Raw genomic sequence first — 21656 nt, 5'->3', positions numbered from 1 at the left:
AGTCATGAAACAAAATTTCCAATTGCTTAAAGACCTGAATAGTACAAATCTTAATCCATCAGGGACATAGAACCAAATCCAAACTAATAAAGATGACAGTGGTCATAGTTTTCCATTGCAGCCAAGAGTCCTAAAGGGTAAAATTTCATCAGCTACAAGCCTCAGCAAAAAGCTCACAAAGGCAGAGAAATACAGAAAATGTTAATATTATTCTCCTATTAATCATGAAGTAATACTAGAGAAGCCAATGTGCACTATACAGATGGCCTTTTGTTCCAATATATGTGTCAATTCTCTGCTTACCAGCCTGGTCTCTCTGCAGTATTTTGAATATCCTCAAATTTAAATGTTTATCCAAATATCCAATGGATACAGATATAGGTTGTTTCTCCCCAAAGTATTCCTTTGGAAAATCTTGCATTTTAAGGCACCCTATTAAATGAGATAAATCTTCTATTGGGACATTTGATGGATCCATTGACAAATCCAGAACAGGTTGACTTCAGCTGAGCGCTGCCTACAGGAACATGCAAAGCCTGGTTGAACTTTCCCTGAAGTAAGATTTGTCCCAGAGAACCTACCACCACAAGCTGAACATGTCTGGTGGTGGTAAAGACAAAATGAAAAAACTGTGACATTAAAAAAAGGACAAGAAAATATTTAAATGAAAATTAAGAAAAAGGCTAAAATTAATGGCTAAAGACAAGTAATTAGTGGCAGAAAAACCTATAGATATTCAATGGGCATTGAACGATCAAGATGGCTTTGGAGCCTTATAATTCCAAAGAAAATAGATGAGAAAATTCTGAAAGCATTCATTGTAGTTTCTGAAAACTCAGTATATGCACAGCCTGATTGCAAGGATTAGAAGATAAAGTACGTTATATTATTAGCCAAAAGACTGTAGTTGATTAGATGGACCAAATGGTTCATTCCCCTGGAATGACATTCCTTCCCTCACCAGATCCCCAAATAAGCAGAATGAAATTACCAACAAGGCTCCGAATTAATTTGGCAAATTCCAGAATGGTGTGTTCTTCTGGGTTTCCCTGTGAAAATAAAACAGTTTGCATTTGAAGACAACTGCCAACTTAAACAACTTTATCTGCAAACATGCTATGACTGAATTTAATAGCAATATACACTTTAATTAAATTACAAAAATACTTTACGTATTATTAGAACAATCTATGCTGAATCATTTGCCACATACATGCACATGAATTAAATGGTGCTACTCACAGTAGAATAATATGCATAAAATTAAATGCTTATTTGAAAAACAAAATGTGCAATGGACTCGCAGTGCCAACTTGTCAGTTTTGTCCACTGCCAAACACAATTCCCTGTAATGGTTTCAACTCCCTATTCAGATATTGGTTGGGATAAAGTAGGCCAAGTGCCACTTTTCTATTTGTATGAACATCAAATCTAATTCATCCTTAAACCCCAAGCCTAATTCAGAGGTGTCTCTGTCACATTTCCAGTCTCTCCTTATACAAGTTTCTAATGTTGTGTTGCATCCTCTCCTTAAATTTTGTCATTGTCCCAAAATAAACATATGAAAACCCTACTGCATATCAAATACAGCTTAATCTTGGTAATCTTTCCTTTTCCTGTGTATTCTGCACTTGAACAGCATGTATAAAATTTTAGAGCATATACTTTGTAAAAGACATACAGATTAGTGAATTTGTCCCTTTAAAGAACTGAGCAACTGCATCTTTATGTCCCTCTGCTGCAAGTTGGTAGGTTACATTATTATTTGCTGATAGAATACAATTAGGAACACAAGTTTTTAACATTTAGGATGACAAAATTATCATAGGATTTATCCAGTTTTTGTTATAGCACTGTCAAATCCATGATTTCAAATGAACACTTGGACTATGATTTACTGAAATTTTACATACCACATTAACAGGACTGCTGACATTGCTGTTCATCAAAACCACTAATCCATTCACAAGGTCACTATAAATAAATTTTAAATATTAAAATGAAATTTGTTGCATTTTCATGTGGCTTATCAACAATCTAAACATGTAGTTAAAGTGAAAATGAGAACATTATAATTTGAAATAAAATTAGATAACACTGGACAATTTAACAGCTTTTATAACTTTTTAACTCAACATAAACAAAATTTTCTGACATTCAAGTTTCAATCCTTATTTAACTTAATATAGGAAAGGTAATTTAATATTCATATAAGTGCTAAATATATTTATGGTTAATATTTCATAGAACATTTTGGGTTTTAATAAATTGGGTGGAATTTTCAAATTTGCAATATTACGTCATATAAGCCAGTGATAATAAATCTGACTCAAAAAACATTGCCTTTAGTAATGTTCTTCCTGTTAATGGCCACTCTTACTTTCTATAACAGCTCTCAATTGGTATCAATAAAATTAATGCACTAAGTTCTGACTCATGAACAGTGCCACAAAGAATCTGCTAATTACATATACAATAAATATATCTCTGATCTATTAAAAGCTAGCAAGGGAATAGGTTGTTTAAATTCCATTAAATCATTTTACTTAATAATTATTCACTATTATAGCTCAAATGCACATCATTTTGTTCTAAAAATATACAATCAAATGTACCTCACATTTAATATAAAATAAATTAAGCTCAAACCCAGCTTTCGGCAAAGTATGAAGACTGCAAAATTCCAACAAATAACTCTTTGGCAAATTATAATATTTATGCCCAATAACAATTTATTGAGAAAAAGTGAAGTATGACAATATCGTAAAAAGATGTCAAGTCTTACATTATGTTAATCCATTTATTATATGTAAAATTGAGAGAACTCAAGGTTCTGATGGTTGTGTGCAAGCAGTCAGTATGAGCATAACCCTGAACAACGTTAAACAACAGCTTCAAACAGAATCTTAACTAACTTTGTTGATCTTTAAGGAGATCAAAATGTTATGGTAAAGAAACTGCAAAGCTTATAGGAAAAAAATATCTTGTTCACAACCTTAATACTGTTACCATCTGACACCAGAGCACTTCATTATTTGCTCCTGATTAATTTATAATGAAAACCTGTTGTCACAGGAGCTGCAGTATTTTCCTGCAATTAATTGGCCCTGGGCATTTCTTTTGAAGAATTGGTGGGCCTTTCCCAGCCATGTTAGTATCAAGACTTGAACTTGCCCTCACACCAAAGTATGAAACTTGAGGAGTGTACTTGTTTCCATTTTCACTGACAAAGAACATGAATGGCATGCTTCCACAAATCTCCTCACACAAGGATGACTCCCACCTCAAACACAACTCTGTCTCAAGTCCCAATCTCCACTTCACTGTGATAATCTCATGCGTATAGAAGTTCCCACTTTTCCCCCCATGTTAATTATTCTTCCAAACTCTTTCTTTTGACCTTTCTTGACCCAAGTGTGAGTTTTATTATTCTAATAAATGCAAATTTAATATGCATAAGTGTTTGATAAATTAAACTCATTTATCTATCAAAATAAGGACATGTTATACATGAAACATAGCTTACCTCACATACTGGAAAGATCTAGTCTGAGAGCCTGAACCATAAACCTGTGAACAATAACATGAAAAAAATCCTATTGCCTACAAATTTACTTAAAAAATAAAACCAAACACACATAGTAGTTTATAAATTGAAGGCATTCTAACACCGAGTTACATTTTAAAATCCATCTTATTCTAAGAGCTTTCTTGCTATATAAAAATATGACTGTCTATGACTGAAATTTCAGATTCCATTTAATAGGCAGCTGGATAAAGCATTAATGGACATCAGCTGAATCTATCAAGCTGTACTAATGCACTTTTTAAAAAAACTGTTTGGAGGACAGGACAGAAGGAAGGGCAACTATCAGCGTTCACCAGTGTCACAAAAGTTGCACAGAAAGCAGCATAGATGGAAGAGATATATTTTAAAGAGTGAAATGGAAAAATTGTGGCAAATGTTTTTTCCGAAGTATTCAAATGAAAGGTCATCCACATTGGAAGTTAAAAGGATATATCATAATTATTAATATTTGGTTTAAATAAACAAAAGCTCATCCATGTTAAATTCATGAGGGGTACAGGCAATAATCAACAGGGCAATAGAATGCAAAGGAGAAGTTAAATTGTGGTTAGAAAAGGACTACTGAAGCATAATGAGCCAACGCATCTTAGGAGAACAAATAAGCCTTAGATAAGCAAAGCAGTTTTACCAGAATGATAACCTAGGCTCCAAGAGCTAAATGCCAAGGAGAGAATACACCAATTGGCCTTCTCTGAAAATTCAAATGTTAAGAGGTAATTTATCCAAGTTAATTTCCCAATTTCCCAGGTAATTTCCCAAATATTGAGGAACAATGCTTGGTTAGATAGAAGTGAATGTTTCCATTAGTTAGGAAACCAAGGATGTTGGGGTAGGTGGGGGCACTCTAACTAAAAAGTGATGGGTGTGGGTGTTTTTTTTTAAAAAAAAGTTTCCTTGATTCAATGCTGAATGGCAAATCCTGCAACACAGCTGGTGCCAAACTGCATTCATCTCTGCTGTTCCTTTGCTTTCATCAGCTGCTGTGGAGAGGCGAAATGTGCTATCTAGCGTCTGCAGACTTCCTCGTGTTTACTACATGAGCAACAGCTGCTCTCCATAGGGACATTCTGGCTTATGTATCATGTAGACAGCTAGAACGCAACATCCATGGTCAACAAATCTCAGGGTTGTATATGGTGACATACGTGCACTTTGACCTCATGGTCTTTCAGAAGCAAAACTGGGAAATATTTTATGTTTCTATATACTGGATGGCAGGTGTTTGGTACATTCTTTTCTACTGGATTTACTGAACATTGCAGTTCTATTCAGTCAATTGTTACATTTAAATAAAAGAGATATCTAGTCCATGTAAAAATTCATCAAGGCTATTTCTTCAAGAATAAACTAAATGAATAAATGGGACTTCTGGAAAGTAGTCAATTATTTAACTACACAAAACATTACAAAGTAATTTTAAACAAATATGTAAACCAACTACTAGAATAAAGATTTAAAAGGCGGGAATAAGAGCAAATATTTTTCAATGAACATTAACTAGTGCCACCTGTAAACATGGATGTACAAGCTTTAAAAAAAATTTAAACTTCTGTAATTAATTGCATTCTAGATACATCTGGTTATTTGTAAAGTGTTCAACTTTATCTTATGTTACGAAAGAGATAGGTGAGTCAGGGAAGTACAATACAAAGGCCAGCGTTAAATACATCTCCTCCGTGCTTGCTCTAGGAAACATCAAACTCTTGTTTTGAACTTTTTTTGCTGTACCCCTCTGCCTTTGGCTTCAAAAACTTACCAGAATTTCTTCTGAACTTCTAATCTCTATTTTAGCACATTGATCGTTTAAATAACTTTGATGCAAATTTAACTATTCTCTTCATACTTTTGATAATCCTCAATTTTTGCCATTTTGTTCCCATATCAACCAATGTAACCCACCTTTTATTTAATAATTCTCTGTAATATGGAAAACCACAATGTCTGATTTCTGACAAATTATGAGCATGGATTGAAATTTTTAAATTCTGACTTGGGTTGGAAATTATTCAGGATGTAAGCAAGATTAATGGGACTTCTATTTTTCTCTATTTAATAATCTGGAAACTGGAATAATGACTACATCAATGGTTCCAACCGACATTACATTGCTACAAAATGGGTGGTGAATGCTGCAGATGGACAAGCTCAATTAAATAAACATGTAAAACTTTGTCTAATGGAATTCAATGTGATCAAATGAGGTCATTTACTTTGAACTAAATAAGAAAAGATCTTCATTTTTTTAAATGACAGTAAGTGGTGTAAGATCTTTTAAATTAATAGACAGTTTCACATAAATTCACAAATAGATTAAAGGAATGTTGACATTCTAATCAAGTGCTTTAATATCTTTTCTTTAATATTCCTATGTTTCCCTTTCAGGGTTCTTTTGAAGACCCTGACCTGGAGTTACACGTTGTCTTCGGTTCTTCACGGAAATGGGATCCACTCTCAGGGTCTCACGACTGGCTGCTATTCAATATGCCAAGGCGTGGCCTAGAAGACTAGCACGCCTTCAGGATTCCGGGAATTCGTGACTCGAAGTCAGTACTGGCGCGGAAAACTGTTTAGTCATGGGAGATGGTAGATTGAAAGCAGTGAGCTGGCTGCTGGTTGTGTTCCCAGAGACCCAAGTTCTTTGGGTACAGAGCTCAGAATAAGCGACGCAACAGACTTTTAAGACCATAAATAAGCAAGTTGTTTTGTTATGTCTCCCCCCTCACTGTGAAACGAGGGGAGGGAGGGGGAGGGGGAGAGGGAGAGGGAGAGGGAGAGGGAGAGGGAGAGGGAGAGGGAGAGGGAGAGGGGGAGAGGGAGAGGGAGAGGGGGAGAGAGAGAGAGAGAGGGGGGGAGAGAGAGAGAGAGAGAGAGAGAGAGAGAGAGAGAGAGAGAGAGACTGTGATACGTCGAATACCGGGTGAATGAGTAGTCTTTGGGGTACTGCAAGTCTGTGTCTTTATTGATGCTTTGCTGCATGCTTGAATGCTCAGTGGGGGGCAATGAAGTTTTTTTATGCTGGTGGGGGAGGGGGGATTATTGCTTTGCTGCTACTTGTGCATGGGAGGGGGAGCTGGGTGGGGCTTTGGGGTTCCAACATTTAACTGTCATTCATTCTTTGGGGCACACCTCTGTTTTCCTGGATGTTTACAAAGAAGAATTTCAGGATGTATTTTGTATACATTGTTGAGCCTCTGGCAATGATCTTTGCATCGTCAATGGGGATGGGAGAGGTTCCGGAGGATTGGAGGGTTGTGGATGTTGTTCCCTTGTTCAAGAAAGGGAGTAGGGATAGCCTAGGAAATTATAGGCCAGTGAGTTTTATTTCAGTGATTGGTAAGTTAATGGAGAAGATCCTGAGAGGCAGGATTTATGAACATTTGGAGAGGCATAATATGATTAGCAACAGTCAGCATGGCTTTGTCAAGGGCAGGTCATGCCATACGAGCCTGATTGAATTTTTTGAGGATGTGACTAAGCACACTGATGAAGGTAGAGCAGTAGATGTAGTGTATATGGATTTCAGCAAGGCATTTGAGAAGGTACCCTATGCAAAGTTTATTGTGAAAGTAAGGAGGCATAAGATCCAAGGGGACATTACTTTGTGGATCTGGAACTGGCTTGCCCACAGAAGGCAAAGAGTGGTTGTAGACGGATCATATTCTGCATGGACGTCAGTCACCAGTGGTTTGCCTCAGGGATCTGTTTTGGAAACCTGCCATTCGTGATTTTTATAAATGACCTGGATGAGGAAGTGGAGGGATGGGTTAGTAAATTTGCTGATGACACAAAGGTTGGGAGTGTTGGAGATAGTGTGGAGGGCTGTCAGAGGTTACAGCGGGACATTGATAGGATGCAAAACTGGGCTGAGGAGTGGCAGATGGAGTCCAACTCAGGTAAGTGTGAGGTGGTTCATTTTGGTAGGTCAAATATGATGGCAGAATATAGTATTAATGGTAAGACTCTTGGCTGTATGGAGAATCAGAGAGATCTTGGGATCTGAGTCCATAGGACACTCAAAGCTGCTGCACAGGTTGACTCTGTGGTTAAGAAAGCATATGGTGCACTGTCCTTCATCAATCATGGCACTGAGTTTAGGAGCTAAGCTATAATGTTGCAGCTATATAGAACCCTGGTCAGACTCCACTTGGAGTACTGTGCTCAGTTCCGGTCACCTCACTATAGGAAGGATGTGGAAACCATAGAAAGGGTGCAGAGGAGATTTACAACAATGTTACCTGGATTGGGGAGCATGCCTTATGAGGAAAGGTTGAGTGAACTCAGCCTTTTCTCCTTGGAGTGACAGAGGATGAGAGGTGTCCTGATAGAGGTGTATGAGATGATGAGACAGATCGTGTGGATAGTCAGAGGGTTTTTCCCAGGGCTGGAGTGGCTAGCACGAGAGAGCACAGTTTTAAGATGCAGAGGAGATGTCAGGGGTAAATCTTTTTACGCAGAGTGGTGAGTGCATGGAAAGGGCTGCTGGCAACGGTGGTGGAGGCGGATTTGATAGGGTCTTTTAAGATACTACTGGACAGGTACACAGAGCTCAGAAAATCAGAGGGCTATGGGTAACCCTAGGTAACTTCTAAGGTCAGTGTAGCTTTGTGGGCTGAAGGGTCTGTATTGTGCTGTAGGTTTTCTATGTTTCTCTGACATTAAATATACCTATTGAAACCTATTGAAGTGCTTCAACACCCAGAAGTTATTACCAGAAACCTTTACTAGAAAACAAAATGGTTAGTGGCTTTATATTTGTGCAAATGTAAGGAATACATCAACACATACAAGATGCTGGAAAAACTCAGCTGATCTAGCAGCTTCTAAGAAAAAGGATAAACTATTGGTGTTTTAGGCCAAGACCCTTCATCATGACTGTTTATTAATTTCCACAGATACTAACTGACCTATTCAGTTTTTCAAATAAAAGAATACATCAACACATACAAAATGCTGAAAATATATTACAAATAAACAAAAAAGCTTTCAGTGAGCAAATCAACAGCTTTTTTAAAAATGGTAATTGTGAAAAAAGTAACTGATAGCAAAACAACTAATGCCCTTAAATCAATCTCTCAATTAAGCTATACATTTAAATATTTTCATTTTTCTTAGTATTTCTGTTATTTAGTTTGAAAATTGGGAATTCAAAGTTTATTGTAATGCCGATGTTTAATTGGATATCACAATGTTTTAACAAAACAAACATAGATTTTTCTAGGACACTGTCAGAAATAATTGGCTATTAGACCTTTTACATACAATTTATATTCAGGAATTTCAAGGCTGCATTTGAGTAAGAATGGCATCAAGGAGCTCTGGCTAAACCAGAGCACCCGGAGAAAACACACGCATTCCATGTGCAGGAAGTAAGGACTCCTTACAAATAACATAGAAATTGAACTGCAAACTCCAACAGACTGAGCTGTAGTAGTGCTATGCTATGCTAACCGCTATGTTACCAAGGCATATGGTGGTTGGTGGACAATCATCTCAGCCACAGGACACTTCTGCAGAAATTCCTCTGAGTTGTGTCCTAGACTCAGCTATCTGCAGCTGCTTCTTCGATCAAAAGATCAGAAATAAGGATTCATTGATACATGCAGAATATTCACTATTATTTGCAACTCCTCAGGTAATGCAGTCCCCTAACAAATTCAGCAAGACCTGGACAATATCCATGCCTGGCCTGATAGGTTATGAGTAACATTCAGATTACAGAAGGGCCAGGCTTAGAAATATCCAATAAGGTAAAATCTAGCTATCACTCCATGACATTCAATGGCATTTCCAAATTCCCCACTAACATTATCCTGGTTACACAATATGACTGCAAAAAAAAACAACAACAACACAGGTCAGAGTCTAAACAAAAATCCTGTGACAAATAACTCACCTCCTTAATTACAAAGCCTGTCCACCATCTCCCAAGCTCAAATCAGGTGTATAATGGATTCTCCATGTGCCTGCACGAGTGCAGTTTCAACAACACTCAAGAAGCTAGGTACCATAGAAAACATAGGAGCCTGTTTGTTAGGCATCCCATCACCAACCATTCATTTACTTCACCAGCAATGCACAGTAGCAGCAGGTTATACCAACGCTGCCACAACAAAACACCAATATTCCTTGGACAGCATCTTCAGAAGCTACAATCTCTAACAGCTCGTTGGACAGGAGCAGTAAAAGCATGGCCACATGCCATCCTGACTTGGAAATATCACCGTTGCTGAGACAAAATCTTAGAACTTAAGACTATTCTGGATATACACACACTTCAAGAATTGCAACAGTTCAAGGTGACAGCTTGCCACCTTGTACAATAAGATGGTCTTGACCTCAATCTACCTCATTATGATTTTGCATTTTATTATTCACCTGCACTGCACTTTCTCTGTAGCTTTAACATTTGATTCATTATTTCTTTAGCTAAACAGTGGCAAATCTGTGGAATTCGTTGCCACAGACAGATGTGGAGGGCAAGTCATTGGGTATATTTAAAGAGGAGATTAACAGGTTATTGATTAGTAAGGGCATCTAAGGATGGGGGTAAAGACAGATGAATGGCATTGAGAAAGATAATAAATTAGCCATGATCAAATGACAAAGCAGACTTGACGGGTCGAATGGTCTAACTCTGCTCATATGTCATATGGTCCAATTGTCCTTTCTGGATTGTTATTGTTTTATTCGTTTTCTCTCAATGCATTGTGCAATGATTTCATCTGTATGAACAGTATGCAAGACAAGCTTTCCACTGTATCATAGTACATGATAATAGAAAACCATGAAGCGTGATTAGGATTTGGCAATTAAGTGCTGTTTTAGCCTGCCAAGCTCTCATCCCTTGATGAACGAAAACTCAAGACAATGTATTATACTTGTTAGGCATTTGTACCCAAAATGCAACCTCCCTATGAATATTTGAGAATGACTAACTACATCTTGCTGGAAAAAAAAATGCCTAGTTTAAAACATTAAGCCATATAAATGTTCAAACTGGTTGGCATTTTGAAGGGATGAGATATAGCAGCTACAGATCTTTCAAACTAGTTGACTAATTTATGCTGCTCTGCTCATTCTTTCCACAAATGTTTATTATTGCCAATCTTCCTAATACTTATTTAAAAAAATGACTGGACTTGCACTTTCATTGCCTATTAATCATGCCACAAAAAACAAGGGCTTATAATCACTAACAAAAATATCCTTCTTATCACAATGCAAATCAATCTCTCTGGCACAAAAACATTAACTATTTAAACTAATTTTCAATCATTCTTTAAACTTCAAAATTAAAAGTTAATATTTATTTTCATGCTTTACCCCTGTTTTGCTCCCCCTCTTTCATTCTCTGACAGCACTTGCTTTGATTGAAATTCACCGTTCACCGAAGGAAAGATCCCATCAATCATGAAGGTCACAGGTGCCTCTTTAGTCAGCTGCTATTTCTAGCAGGAAATAGCACACATTTAAAATATACTGAATAGGCTAAAAAGAACCTAATGCCCATGCAGCATGGTAATTTACCTCCTAACTACAGAACGATTTTCTACAAATGGCAAGTCAGGAGTTTGGTTATGAAACACACTGGTTTCCTTGGGTGTGTAAGTCTAGGGAAGACAACTTGTGGCCCCTCCAAACTCATGAGATTGAGGCATGCTTGATTTTATCCCAAACCTCAGCTTGTGTGAATGTTGTTTCATTTGCTACCCTGTTACAAATTAATGCCACAAAATAACAGACAGTACACTGCATACAATTAAAGGAATTATATTTATGAATCTTAACTGAAGGGTTAGTAAAGAATAACAAAAAGGGTCCATCTTGAACTTCACTGTCACTCGTGCTGGATCTGCGGTCCATGTGAAAACACACAACACCTTCTAGACTTCGCACGCAATCCATCTCAAATAAACAGGTCTCCCACCGATTGTATACTAGGACCGGTTCTCCCCAGTGTCCTCTCTCTTCATCTCCTCTCGAACAAAAGAAAACCTCAAGCCCAACCTTATTATCCCTGACCAAGAAAACCTCCTGCTAATTGGATGACATTCCATATCATCCCTCAACTTCAACAATAACCCAAACAAGCTGAAATCAGAACAGCAGAGCTGCTAAATGAAATACCTACAGCGTAACAGTAAAGATATGAGCCAGGGCATTGCAGTTAAATATTCTCCACTTGGCTGGATAAGTAGCATCAACAGCTAACATCAAGGACAAACCATCCACTTGATTAGTATTCCACTCTTGATGGCATTTTACATGTCTATGACATACAGTGGGAACATTAATTTAAAGATCGCCACCAAGTGCCTCATCATCATGACAGAAAAATATTTCTGCTTTGCTACTGCAAGGTTGATATTTTGGAGCTCCCTATTAGCAATGTGGGAGTATTGTTATCGTAAGAATTGCAGCAGTTCCAGAAGGCGGCTCACCGCCACCTTCTAAAGAATATTTGGGGAAGATTAGTAATTACTAACCTCAACAATGATGCCAAAATTGAATATAAAATCTTAATATGATGTATCTTATCACATATTAACACATGCACAAGTTTGACACATTTGGATGAGTGATGTCAAGTTCTAAGTAAAATTACATAACCAGTTGTTGTGATACTCTGATGACTCTTTTTATATTTGGGATAAAGAAGCATGTGCAAGTAGTCTAAGATGAACGAACAAAGAAAGCCCAGAGACACAAAGGTCTGATGATCAAGTTCCCTGAAACGAGTTGATATTATCTAAAGGTCTACCCAAAAACCTTAAAGATTACAGACAAGTCATGAGGATGCAGTAAATAATTTTCCACTCCAATGAGCATGAAATTAAAATGAATCAAGTTTCTCATAAAAATAATTCATTTTTGTTCTAATCATCTAAATGAGTGGACACTGTGTTCCCCAATCTCCTATAATACCCATACACCAAGATATCTGTGAGATTTCAGCATATTTTTTCAATATACTGAACAATTTGAAGCACACTATGCGATAGAATAGTTCAATATGTTCTAGGGTGATAGTAATAAAGTCCAGGACAGATTGCCAAATCCTTTGCAATGTCTGCCAAGCTTGATTTTACCTGACAGAACAAATAAAAATTCAGAAACTTAACCTGATCACAATTTAGATTAACATACAAAATGCTGGAGGAACTCAGCAGGTCAGGCAGCATCAATGGAAAGGAATAAAGAGCCAATGGCTTGGGATGAAACCCTTTGCCACAACACTATTTCTCTTCCCAATGATGTGGCCCAATCAGCTAAGTTTTTCCTGTGTTTTCTATCTTTATGCTGACATAACAATGTGCTCATTAGGAACTAGGCATTCATCAAGTTCAAGCCAAAAGCTTATTTAGAATATGGTGAGATAAAGAAACCAACACTCCAAGGATGGCATTGATGACTTCCTATTAATTCAGAGGCTTTGTTTGTATTAACATCACCAGCAATTTACAAGGTTATGAACATTAATAAAATGTGCTTATATATATGAATCCTTTTAAAATATTTATGAAATGTTTACAGCTACTCAAAACAATCCTAGGATGTTATACCATTTTGCTCTCGCACCGATGACTGAATTTCAAATACCTGAAAGCAATCAAATTGAACTTTAAGCCTGCATACTTACAACACAGAACAATACAGCACAGTACAGGCTCTTCAGCCCACAATGTTGTGCCGACCCTTAAACCCTGCCTCCCATATGACCCCGCCCCACCTTAAATTCCTCCGTATACCTGTCTAGTAGTCTCTTAAATTTCACTAGTGTATCTACCTCCACCACTGACTCAGACAGTGCATTCCACGCACCAACCACTCTGAGTAAAAAAATCTTCCTCTAATATCGCCCTTGAACTTTCCACCCCTTACCTTAAAGCCATGTCCTCTTGTATTGAGCAGTGGTGCCCTGGGGAAGAGGCGCTGGCTGTCCACTCTGTCTATTCCTTTTAATATCTTGTACACCTCTATCATGTCTCCTCTCATCCTCCTCCTCTCCAGAGAGTAAAGCCCTAACTTCTTGGATTCATTTAATGTACATGTTTATTGAAACATACAGTGAAATGGAGCTCAAAATAAATGTATCTTCATTTATTCTGTCAATGGCTTATTGTTACAAAATTAGGACTAGAACTGTTTGGTTGAGTTCTACTGCTCGGCTAGATAATTTTCTCTGATTTTAAAGAACTTAAGATCTTGGCTTTGGCAATGTTTAGGCTTGCTTTAACAAGGGACAAATAAGCAGTTATACCGTACCGCAATATAGTTTGAGCACCACTTGTTTGAAAATCCAAAATCTTCTAAAATCCGAAAATTTTTTGACCACTGACATGACTTCACAAACAGAAAATTCCACAAGGCATTAGGAAGGTACTAGGAGATGCCCAAATCTCTGCGCATAACAGAGAGTTCCAAGAAGTGACCTCACATGTAATGAAGAGAAGTTAATGAAAAAGAGAAAAATACTGAAAAATAAGTGAAAAATTAAGATCTTAATTATGTATTGAAAGGGTGGATTCATCAGCATTGGAATGAAAATATACCACTTTAATGGTATGCTGATCATGAAACAAGCAAAGACCTATCACAACAAATTAAAAATTGAAGGTAATAGTGAATATTTAGAAGGCTGATTGCAGAAATTTAAGAAAAAGCACAGCATTAGGTATTTTTAAAAAGAAATAGATTTATGGTGATAAAGCATCCACCGATGGCAAAGCAGAAATGAAAATCATGAAGTCACTAATGAAAATCTAACAGGCTGAACATATATACATGTGACGAACAAGTGTAAGACAAAGACTGCTTACCAGTAGCACATAATTCAGAGTTGGAAATGATGGAGATGCCAAACACCCAATGGCTGTCCACCTGGGCAGCCAAGATAGTGGTAACTTACCATTCTGATGATTCAATGTACCATTATTCTTTCATACACAAAATTATTAAAATATGACATCAAACTACCTTTATGGTGTATATATATTAAAGGCTGTACATGTCACATACCATCAATTTACAGGACATGTCACTCAGGGACTCAGGCTATATTTTTTTGTGTGACTGTTTCACACTCTCATATATGTGCTATGTATGACTATTGCTACTGTGTTTTTCACCTTGGCCGCAGAGTAATGCTGTTTCACCTGCTTGCATTCGTGGGAAATCATGTATGGTTGAATGATAATCAAACTTTAACTTAAATGGATTTTGTATTTAGACTTGGGTCCCATCTCCAAGGTATCTCATTATAAAGAAGCAAATATTCCAAAATACAAAACACTTCTGACACCAAGCATTTCAGATAAGGGGTGCTCAAACTGTAATATGGCATAGTCCGTATCCCTGCCACCCACTTCTGGCTTGATCAAAAAAGGCCAACGTCACTAAAATGCCCATAACTTTTACAGTCACAACCAAAACATTAACTAAACCAGTTATATCAAAATACTGAAAAGAGCAAGAGCTATCTTGAATATTCCGAGAGCTGTTCATCTCTTGACCCTGAAGGCTCCCTTACTGTCTGCAAGGCTCAAGACAGGATGATAATTTAATACACTCTGGTTGCCCAGATTTAACATATATCGCCATACCATTTAATAAAGTTAGCACAACCAATGGTAGGTGCGTTGGTGAATTGGCACTACTGCCCTTGGCTTATTATGTAGTTTGTCTCTACCAAAGGAGAGATTCAACATGCGTTCTTGACTAAATACAGTTTAGCCACTGATCAAACTTACAACTTTCAGCATCACTCAAGTTTCAATCACTTCTGCTGGAAAAGATATTATCAAGCTTTACACCAGAATTAGGTTCATTATCACTAAAATGTCATGAAATGTATTGTTTTGTGGCAGCAGTACAGTGCAAGACTATACATCTGTAATGCCCTGGTAAAGGTTTCACTGCTAACACTGCTTTTTGTAGAAGTAGTGTTTGGGTTATGATTAGAGATAACGGGCGCTTTGGAATGTGAGCTATCCAATCTGGAGAGCGGGTGTCTTTTGTGTGCCTCTCATTGGTGTGAGCTGGGGTCTTTGATCGGTGGGAGATGAAGAGAGAGGATGCGAGAGAGAACTGGTCGTAGGAGTCAACTGTTGGGGCGCATGATTCGATGGAGGAAGGTGAAGCATTCACACAAACAGGGATTTGGCGGGACTGGAGGGTGTATTCCCTAGACTTATGCAGGCCAAGGAAACCAGGGGCTTTCACATTATAATGAGAAACATAAGTAGTGCAAAAAGAGAGCAAAACTAGTGAGGTTTGTGGGTTCATAGTCCATTCCAAAACCTGATCAAGAGGAAGAAGCTGTTCTTAAAACTTGAAGTATTGCCTTCAAGGCTCCTGTACCTCTTCTCAGATGGTCGTAATGAAAAGAGGGCATGTCCTAGGTACTAGAAGTCCTTGATGATGGATGCTGCCTTTTAGAGGCATCGACTTTTGAAGATGTACTTGATGGTGGGGAGACATGTACCTATTGATGGATCTGGCTGAGTTTAAAACCCTCTGCAGCTTTATCTGATCCTGTGCAGTGGCTCTTCTGTACCAGAGGGTGATGCAACCAGCTAGAATGCTGTTCATGATACATCTGTACTAATTTGTTACGAGTTTGGTGAGATACAAGTCTCCTCAAATTCTTAATGAAATATAGCTGCTGGTATGTTATCTTTGCATCAATATGTTAAGGCCCTGGATTGGTCTTCAATGATGTTAACATCCAGGAACTTGAAACCACTCACTCTTGACCCCTTCAGTATCAATAAAGTATGTCTGTCTGTCTGTCTGTCTTCCCCTGACCACTCAATAAGCACTGGTGTCCCCTCTACTTTCTCTTCCTGAAGTCCGCAATCAATTCCTTGGTCTTGCTGATGTTGAGTGGAAGGTTGTTGTTGCAACGCCACCCATCCAGCCGATCTATCTCACTCCTGTACTAACAGAAGATTTTCAAATACTACCCATTTTTCCCAACAGTGCCTATTAAACACCTCCCCTTGGAAATGTTCAATGTTTTATTGTTTTACATAATTGAATCACTGTGGATTTAGTTTGGCTTTTTTTTGGACACTGATCAACTGAAAAAGATTTTTTCATGTCAAAGTGAAAACAGATCTCGACAAAATGATCTAAATTACAAATATTGAATACCAAATAACTAATTGCGTAAGTACTCAACCCCTTTAATATAATACACCAAGTCACTGGTGTAGCCAATAGGGTTTTAGAAGTCACATAATTAGTTAAACGGAGATCACATGTGCAGTCAAGTGTTTCATGACTGTAGTAAAAATACATGAAGGTCCAACTGCTGGTGAGTCAGTATCCTGGCAAAAACTACACCATGAAAACAAAACGTTCCAAGCAACTCCACGGAAAGACTATTGTAAAGTACAAGTCAGGAAATGGACACTGAAGATTTCCAAGTACCTGAACATCCCTTGGAGTACAGTTAAGTCAATTATCAAGAAATGGAAAGAATATGACACAGTTGTAAATCTGCCTAGAGCAGGCCATCCTCAAAAACTGAGTGACCGTGCAAGAAGGTGACTAGTGAGGGGAGACCACCAAGAGACTTATGACAACTCTGGAGAAGTCGCAAGCTCCAGTGGCTATGATGGGAGAGACTGCGCATGCAATAAATGCTGGCCAGGTGCTTCACCAGTTGCAGCTTTATGGGACCGTGCCAAAGAGAAAGCCACTGTTGAAAAAAAGCCCACGACATCTCAGCTAGGTTTTGTCAGAAGACGTGGAAGACTCTGTAGTCAGTTGGAAAAAGTTTCTATGGTCTGATGACACCAAAATTGAGCTCTTTGGCCATCAGACTAAATACTATGTTTGCCGTAAACCAAACATCACACATCATCAAAAACACACCATTCCTACAGTGAAGCATGGTGGCAGCTGCATCATGTTGTAGAGATGCTTCATTGCAGCAGGTCCTAGAACGCTTGTGATGGAAGAGGGTAAAATTAATGCAGCAAATATAGGGAAATCCTGCAGGAAAACCTGATGCAGTCTGCAAGAGAACTACAACTTGGAAGAAGATCTGTTTTCCAAGCAAGACAATGACCCCAAGCATAAAGCCAAAGTTATAGAAGAATGGCTTAAAAATAACAAATTTAATGTCCTGGAGTGGACAAGTCAGAATCCAGACATCAAGCCAATTGAGAATTTGTGGCTGGACCTGTAAAGGGCAGTTCACTCATTATCCCTGACAGAAATTGAGCAGTTTTGTAATGAAGAATGGGGGAAAATTGCAGTGTCCAGATGTGTAAAGCTGATAAAGACCTATACACACAGACTGAAGGCTGTAACTGCTGCCAAAGGTGAGTAATTATGCAATCAATTATTTTGTGTTTAATTTAGACCAATTTGTAGAAATTTGTTTTCACTTTGATACAAGAGTCTTTTCTGTTGATCAGAGTCAAAAAAGCCAAATTTAATGCACTGTGATTCAATGGTGTAAAACAAAAAACATAAAAACTTCCAAGGGTTGGAATACTTTTTATAAGCACTGTATATTACATTTCCTCCGAAATGTATTAAAGGACTGGATTACTTCACTGTAGAATTTACGGTTTTTTCAGCTATCTTTTAGAATAATAGTTATTATTTCTAGTCTTGGCTCAACATTTTAACCTAATCTTATAAAGGATAAAGACATCATTGGCCAAGCCATCATAGATTGCCCCTGAACTGAACGGCTGGTAGGCTACTACAGAGAACAATTAAATGACATTCACATTGGTACAGTTGCAAGAAAAAGATTGTGAACCCTTTGCAGTAATCAGGTTTTCTGCATTAATTACTCAGATGAAGATCAGACCACATTTTATGAATAGACAAACACAATCTGCCTAAACTAATAATACACAAGCAATTGTACTTTTCATGCCTTCATTGAACACATTGTTTAATCATTCACCATCCAGGCTGGAAAAACCCCTTGTATTTCATAACTGGTAGAACTTCCTTCAACAGCAATAACCACTACCAAATGTTTCCTGTAGCTGCTGGTCAGACTTGCATAGATGCGAGGAGGAAATTTTGACCATTCAACCATATAAAACACTTTCAGCTCATCAATATTTCTGGGATACCTTGCATGAACAACCCTCTTCAGGTAACGACACAGCATCCTAATTGGACTAAGGTCCAGACTCTAACTTGGGCATTGCAAAACACGAATTTTCTTCTTTTTAAACTATCCTGCTGTTGATTTACTTTTGTATTTCTGATCATTGCCACGTTGCATCATCCAACATCTATTAACCTTCAGGTGTAGGACTGCTATCCTGACATTCTCTTGTAAAACATCTTGATACAATTTTGAATTCATTATTCCATCAACAATTGGAAGCTGTCCAGGCCCTGAGGCAGCAAAGCAGCCCCAAACCACGATGCTCCTTCCACAATGTTGCATCATAGTTAGGATGAGGTTTGGTGTTGGTGTGCATTGCCTTTTTCCTCCAAAAACAGCAATGTGCATTTCTGCCAAGAAGTTCAACTTTTGTCTCATCTGTCCACAGAAGTATTGTAGAGCATCCAGGTGGTCTTCTGCAAACCTGTGATGTGCATCAATGTTTTTTTGGAGAGCAGTCATTTCCTCCATGGTGTCCTTCCACGACCACCATTCCCGTTCAGTGTTTTTCTTATTGTGGATGCATGAACAGAGACTTTAGAAAGTTCTGGAAATTTCTGCAGGTCTTTTGCTGTTACCCTTGGGTTCTTTTCACCTCCTTCAGCATTGTACATTGTACTCTTGGTGTGATCTTTGCAGGACGCCCACTCCTAGGGAGGGTAGCAGCAGTACTGAATTTCCTCCATTTGTAAATAATTCCTCTTACTGTGTACTGATGAACACTCAGGTCTTTAGAAATGCCTTAGAAGCCCTTTCTAGCTTCATGCATCTTTGCAGTTCTTCTACTAAGGTCCTCTGAAAGTAGTTTTGATCAAGACATGGTGCACATAAACAGATCTTTCTTGAGAAGAGTTTGCTCTGTCAGTAACTCGACTTTGTGTGTCTTTTTTTTATAGGGCAGGGCACCTCTACAACTCACACCTCCGATCTCATTTCATTGAGTGGAGCATCCAATTCCAAATAGATTTTGTATAATGCATTACCCCAAAGGTTCATATACTCTTTTGAACCTAGACTGATTGTTTAAATGGTATACTCAGTATTGACAAGAAATAGAACTGTTAGTGTGTTACTAGTTTAAGCATTATTGTGTTTGTCTATTATTTTGACTTAGATGAAGATCAGCCTACATTTTATGAGTAATTAATGCAGAAAACCAGGTAATTGCAAAGTGTCCACAGACTTTTTTTGCAACCGTATGTCTTGAGTCAAATACAGGCAAGGCATACATTAATGAATCAGACGTTTTTTTTATATAACAAGCCACTAAACTTCATGATCACCTTCACCGATGCCATATTTTTGCTCTAACTTTATATGAACTTAATTTCCCCATCTGCTGTGGTGAGGCTTAAACTTGTGCTTTCAAAACAATAGGCAAGTCTGGATACCTGTGTAGTAGCAATGATCAGGTGACAGCCTTCCTAGTGACCCTGTAGCACTGTTGCCCCTGCTGAATGCAATGAATTCATGGTTGTGTTGGAGATAACCAAATCAGCAACTTTTCTATTTCAGCACCTGAGCCATCAATCAGTGCTGTGAAACTAATCTCACTGTCATGCTGCAAAAATCACAGAAACAGAGGCGATGGGGATAACTGCCATTGACACTTACCCGCCAGTTATGATGGCGCCTAGGTCCTGCTCCCCCAAAGCTGTACTTAGGCTTGGCACCTATGCCCATAGTATCAAAATTAACTTCCCTTGTCTGGAAGGTACAGGAGACAGAGGCTGAAAAGAGAGGTGGTGGCCACCTAGACAGTAAGTGGGAAAAATGTGTTTATATTTGAATGGGCAGAACTTAGAGAAAACTGGATTATTCAATACATAATTGTGGTAATGAGCAAGATGTATCGCAAATATAAAGGGAATTTTTTGTAGAAAAATAGAAAGAGATTTATGAATTCTAGTGATGCCTTTGTTTAAAAAGCTGGGTAAAATATAATTTCTTTTCCTAAAATGAAAATTTGAAAATAGCTCTCCAAAATCTTCTGTACTTTCAAAAGATTGCTTAGTTTATTACTCTGAATCTCCTTAAAAGCTCATGATTCACCTTGAATGCCTATGATATTAAATATCTAAATCTATTTCCACCTATCAGTGGCTCAACATTGGCAAGAAATTATATTGTTACAAGTGGCCAATAACATGGGTTTGTCAAATTATAAAGATTAATAATTCAGTTAAATGTAGCTCAATTCTAATCTAAACATATAAATGCAACAGAAATTGTTATCTCCTATATATCTTTATACTATGAAAGATAACCAATGTCTGGAAAAGAACCACTGTATAAACTCTATGAGCTTTGGACAATATACCAAATTGCATGCACAAGCAATTGCAAAAATGACAAATTGTACTCACTGTCAGTCCTTCTCCTTGGAGCGCCTGTAGAATAAAGTTACTCACTACTCTGCCATCATTCATATGCATGCGTGGACCAAATGTATTGAATATTCGAGCAACCCGAACTTCTACTCCTTCCTGCAATATTGATATGGAAAACATGCTTTAATATTATCAAGAAATAAAAATATAAATGTACAAGTTGGGCAAAAATATTTAAATCTATATTAATCTAAACATATCATAATATTATTAATTATACAGCATTGCAAAATTGCCGCTCCCCTGAACATGAGGGGTTGAAGGATATCATATAACTAACTGAAACTGGTGTCCATAAGCAATATTTAAAATGTTATAAAAATGAAACATGCAATTAACAGATCATACAGACCTCTGTACAGTTAACATAGATCAAAGTGACATTTCAAATCATAGAACACATACATCAGAATATCTATATACATCAAGTATGGACTCCAAATACATAAGTATTCTCAAAATATCACTCACAATGTGTCACATTTCTAAGTTACAGGACTATCTAAATTGTAAAGTTTAGCAAAAGTAA

At 37.6% G+C, this 21656-nt stretch overlaps 1 protein-coding gene across 3 annotated transcripts in view; it reads right to left on the bottom strand.

Annotated features, from left to right (window-relative positions):
• Positions 1–21656, bottom strand: part of uxs1 (UDP-glucuronate decarboxylase 1) — a 103431-nt gene that overhangs the window by 27225 nt on the left and 54550 nt on the right. For all 3 annotated transcript variants that reach the window (XM_059964372.1, XM_059964373.1, XM_059964374.1), the window contains 4 exons: positions 21104–21223; positions 3527–3570; positions 1914–1974; positions 992–1049 (listed from right to left, as the gene is read on the bottom strand). In XM_059964372.1, coding sequence (XP_059820355.1) covers positions 992–1049; positions 1914–1974; positions 3527–3570; positions 21104–21223 — 283 coding nt within the window. The remainder of the gene's footprint in view (positions 1–991; positions 1050–1913; positions 1975–3526; positions 3571–21103; positions 21224–21656) is intronic.

Source organism: Hypanus sabinus, chromosome 3 (assembly GCF_030144855.1).
Source record: "Hypanus sabinus isolate sHypSab1 chromosome 3, sHypSab1.hap1, whole genome shotgun sequence".
In the NCBI taxonomy this organism is placed as follows: Eukaryota; Metazoa; Chordata; class Chondrichthyes; order Myliobatiformes; family Dasyatidae; genus Hypanus; species Hypanus sabinus.
The sequence above is the reverse complement of the archived record's forward strand: the minus strand, read 5'-3'. Positions and strand labels throughout refer to the sequence as shown.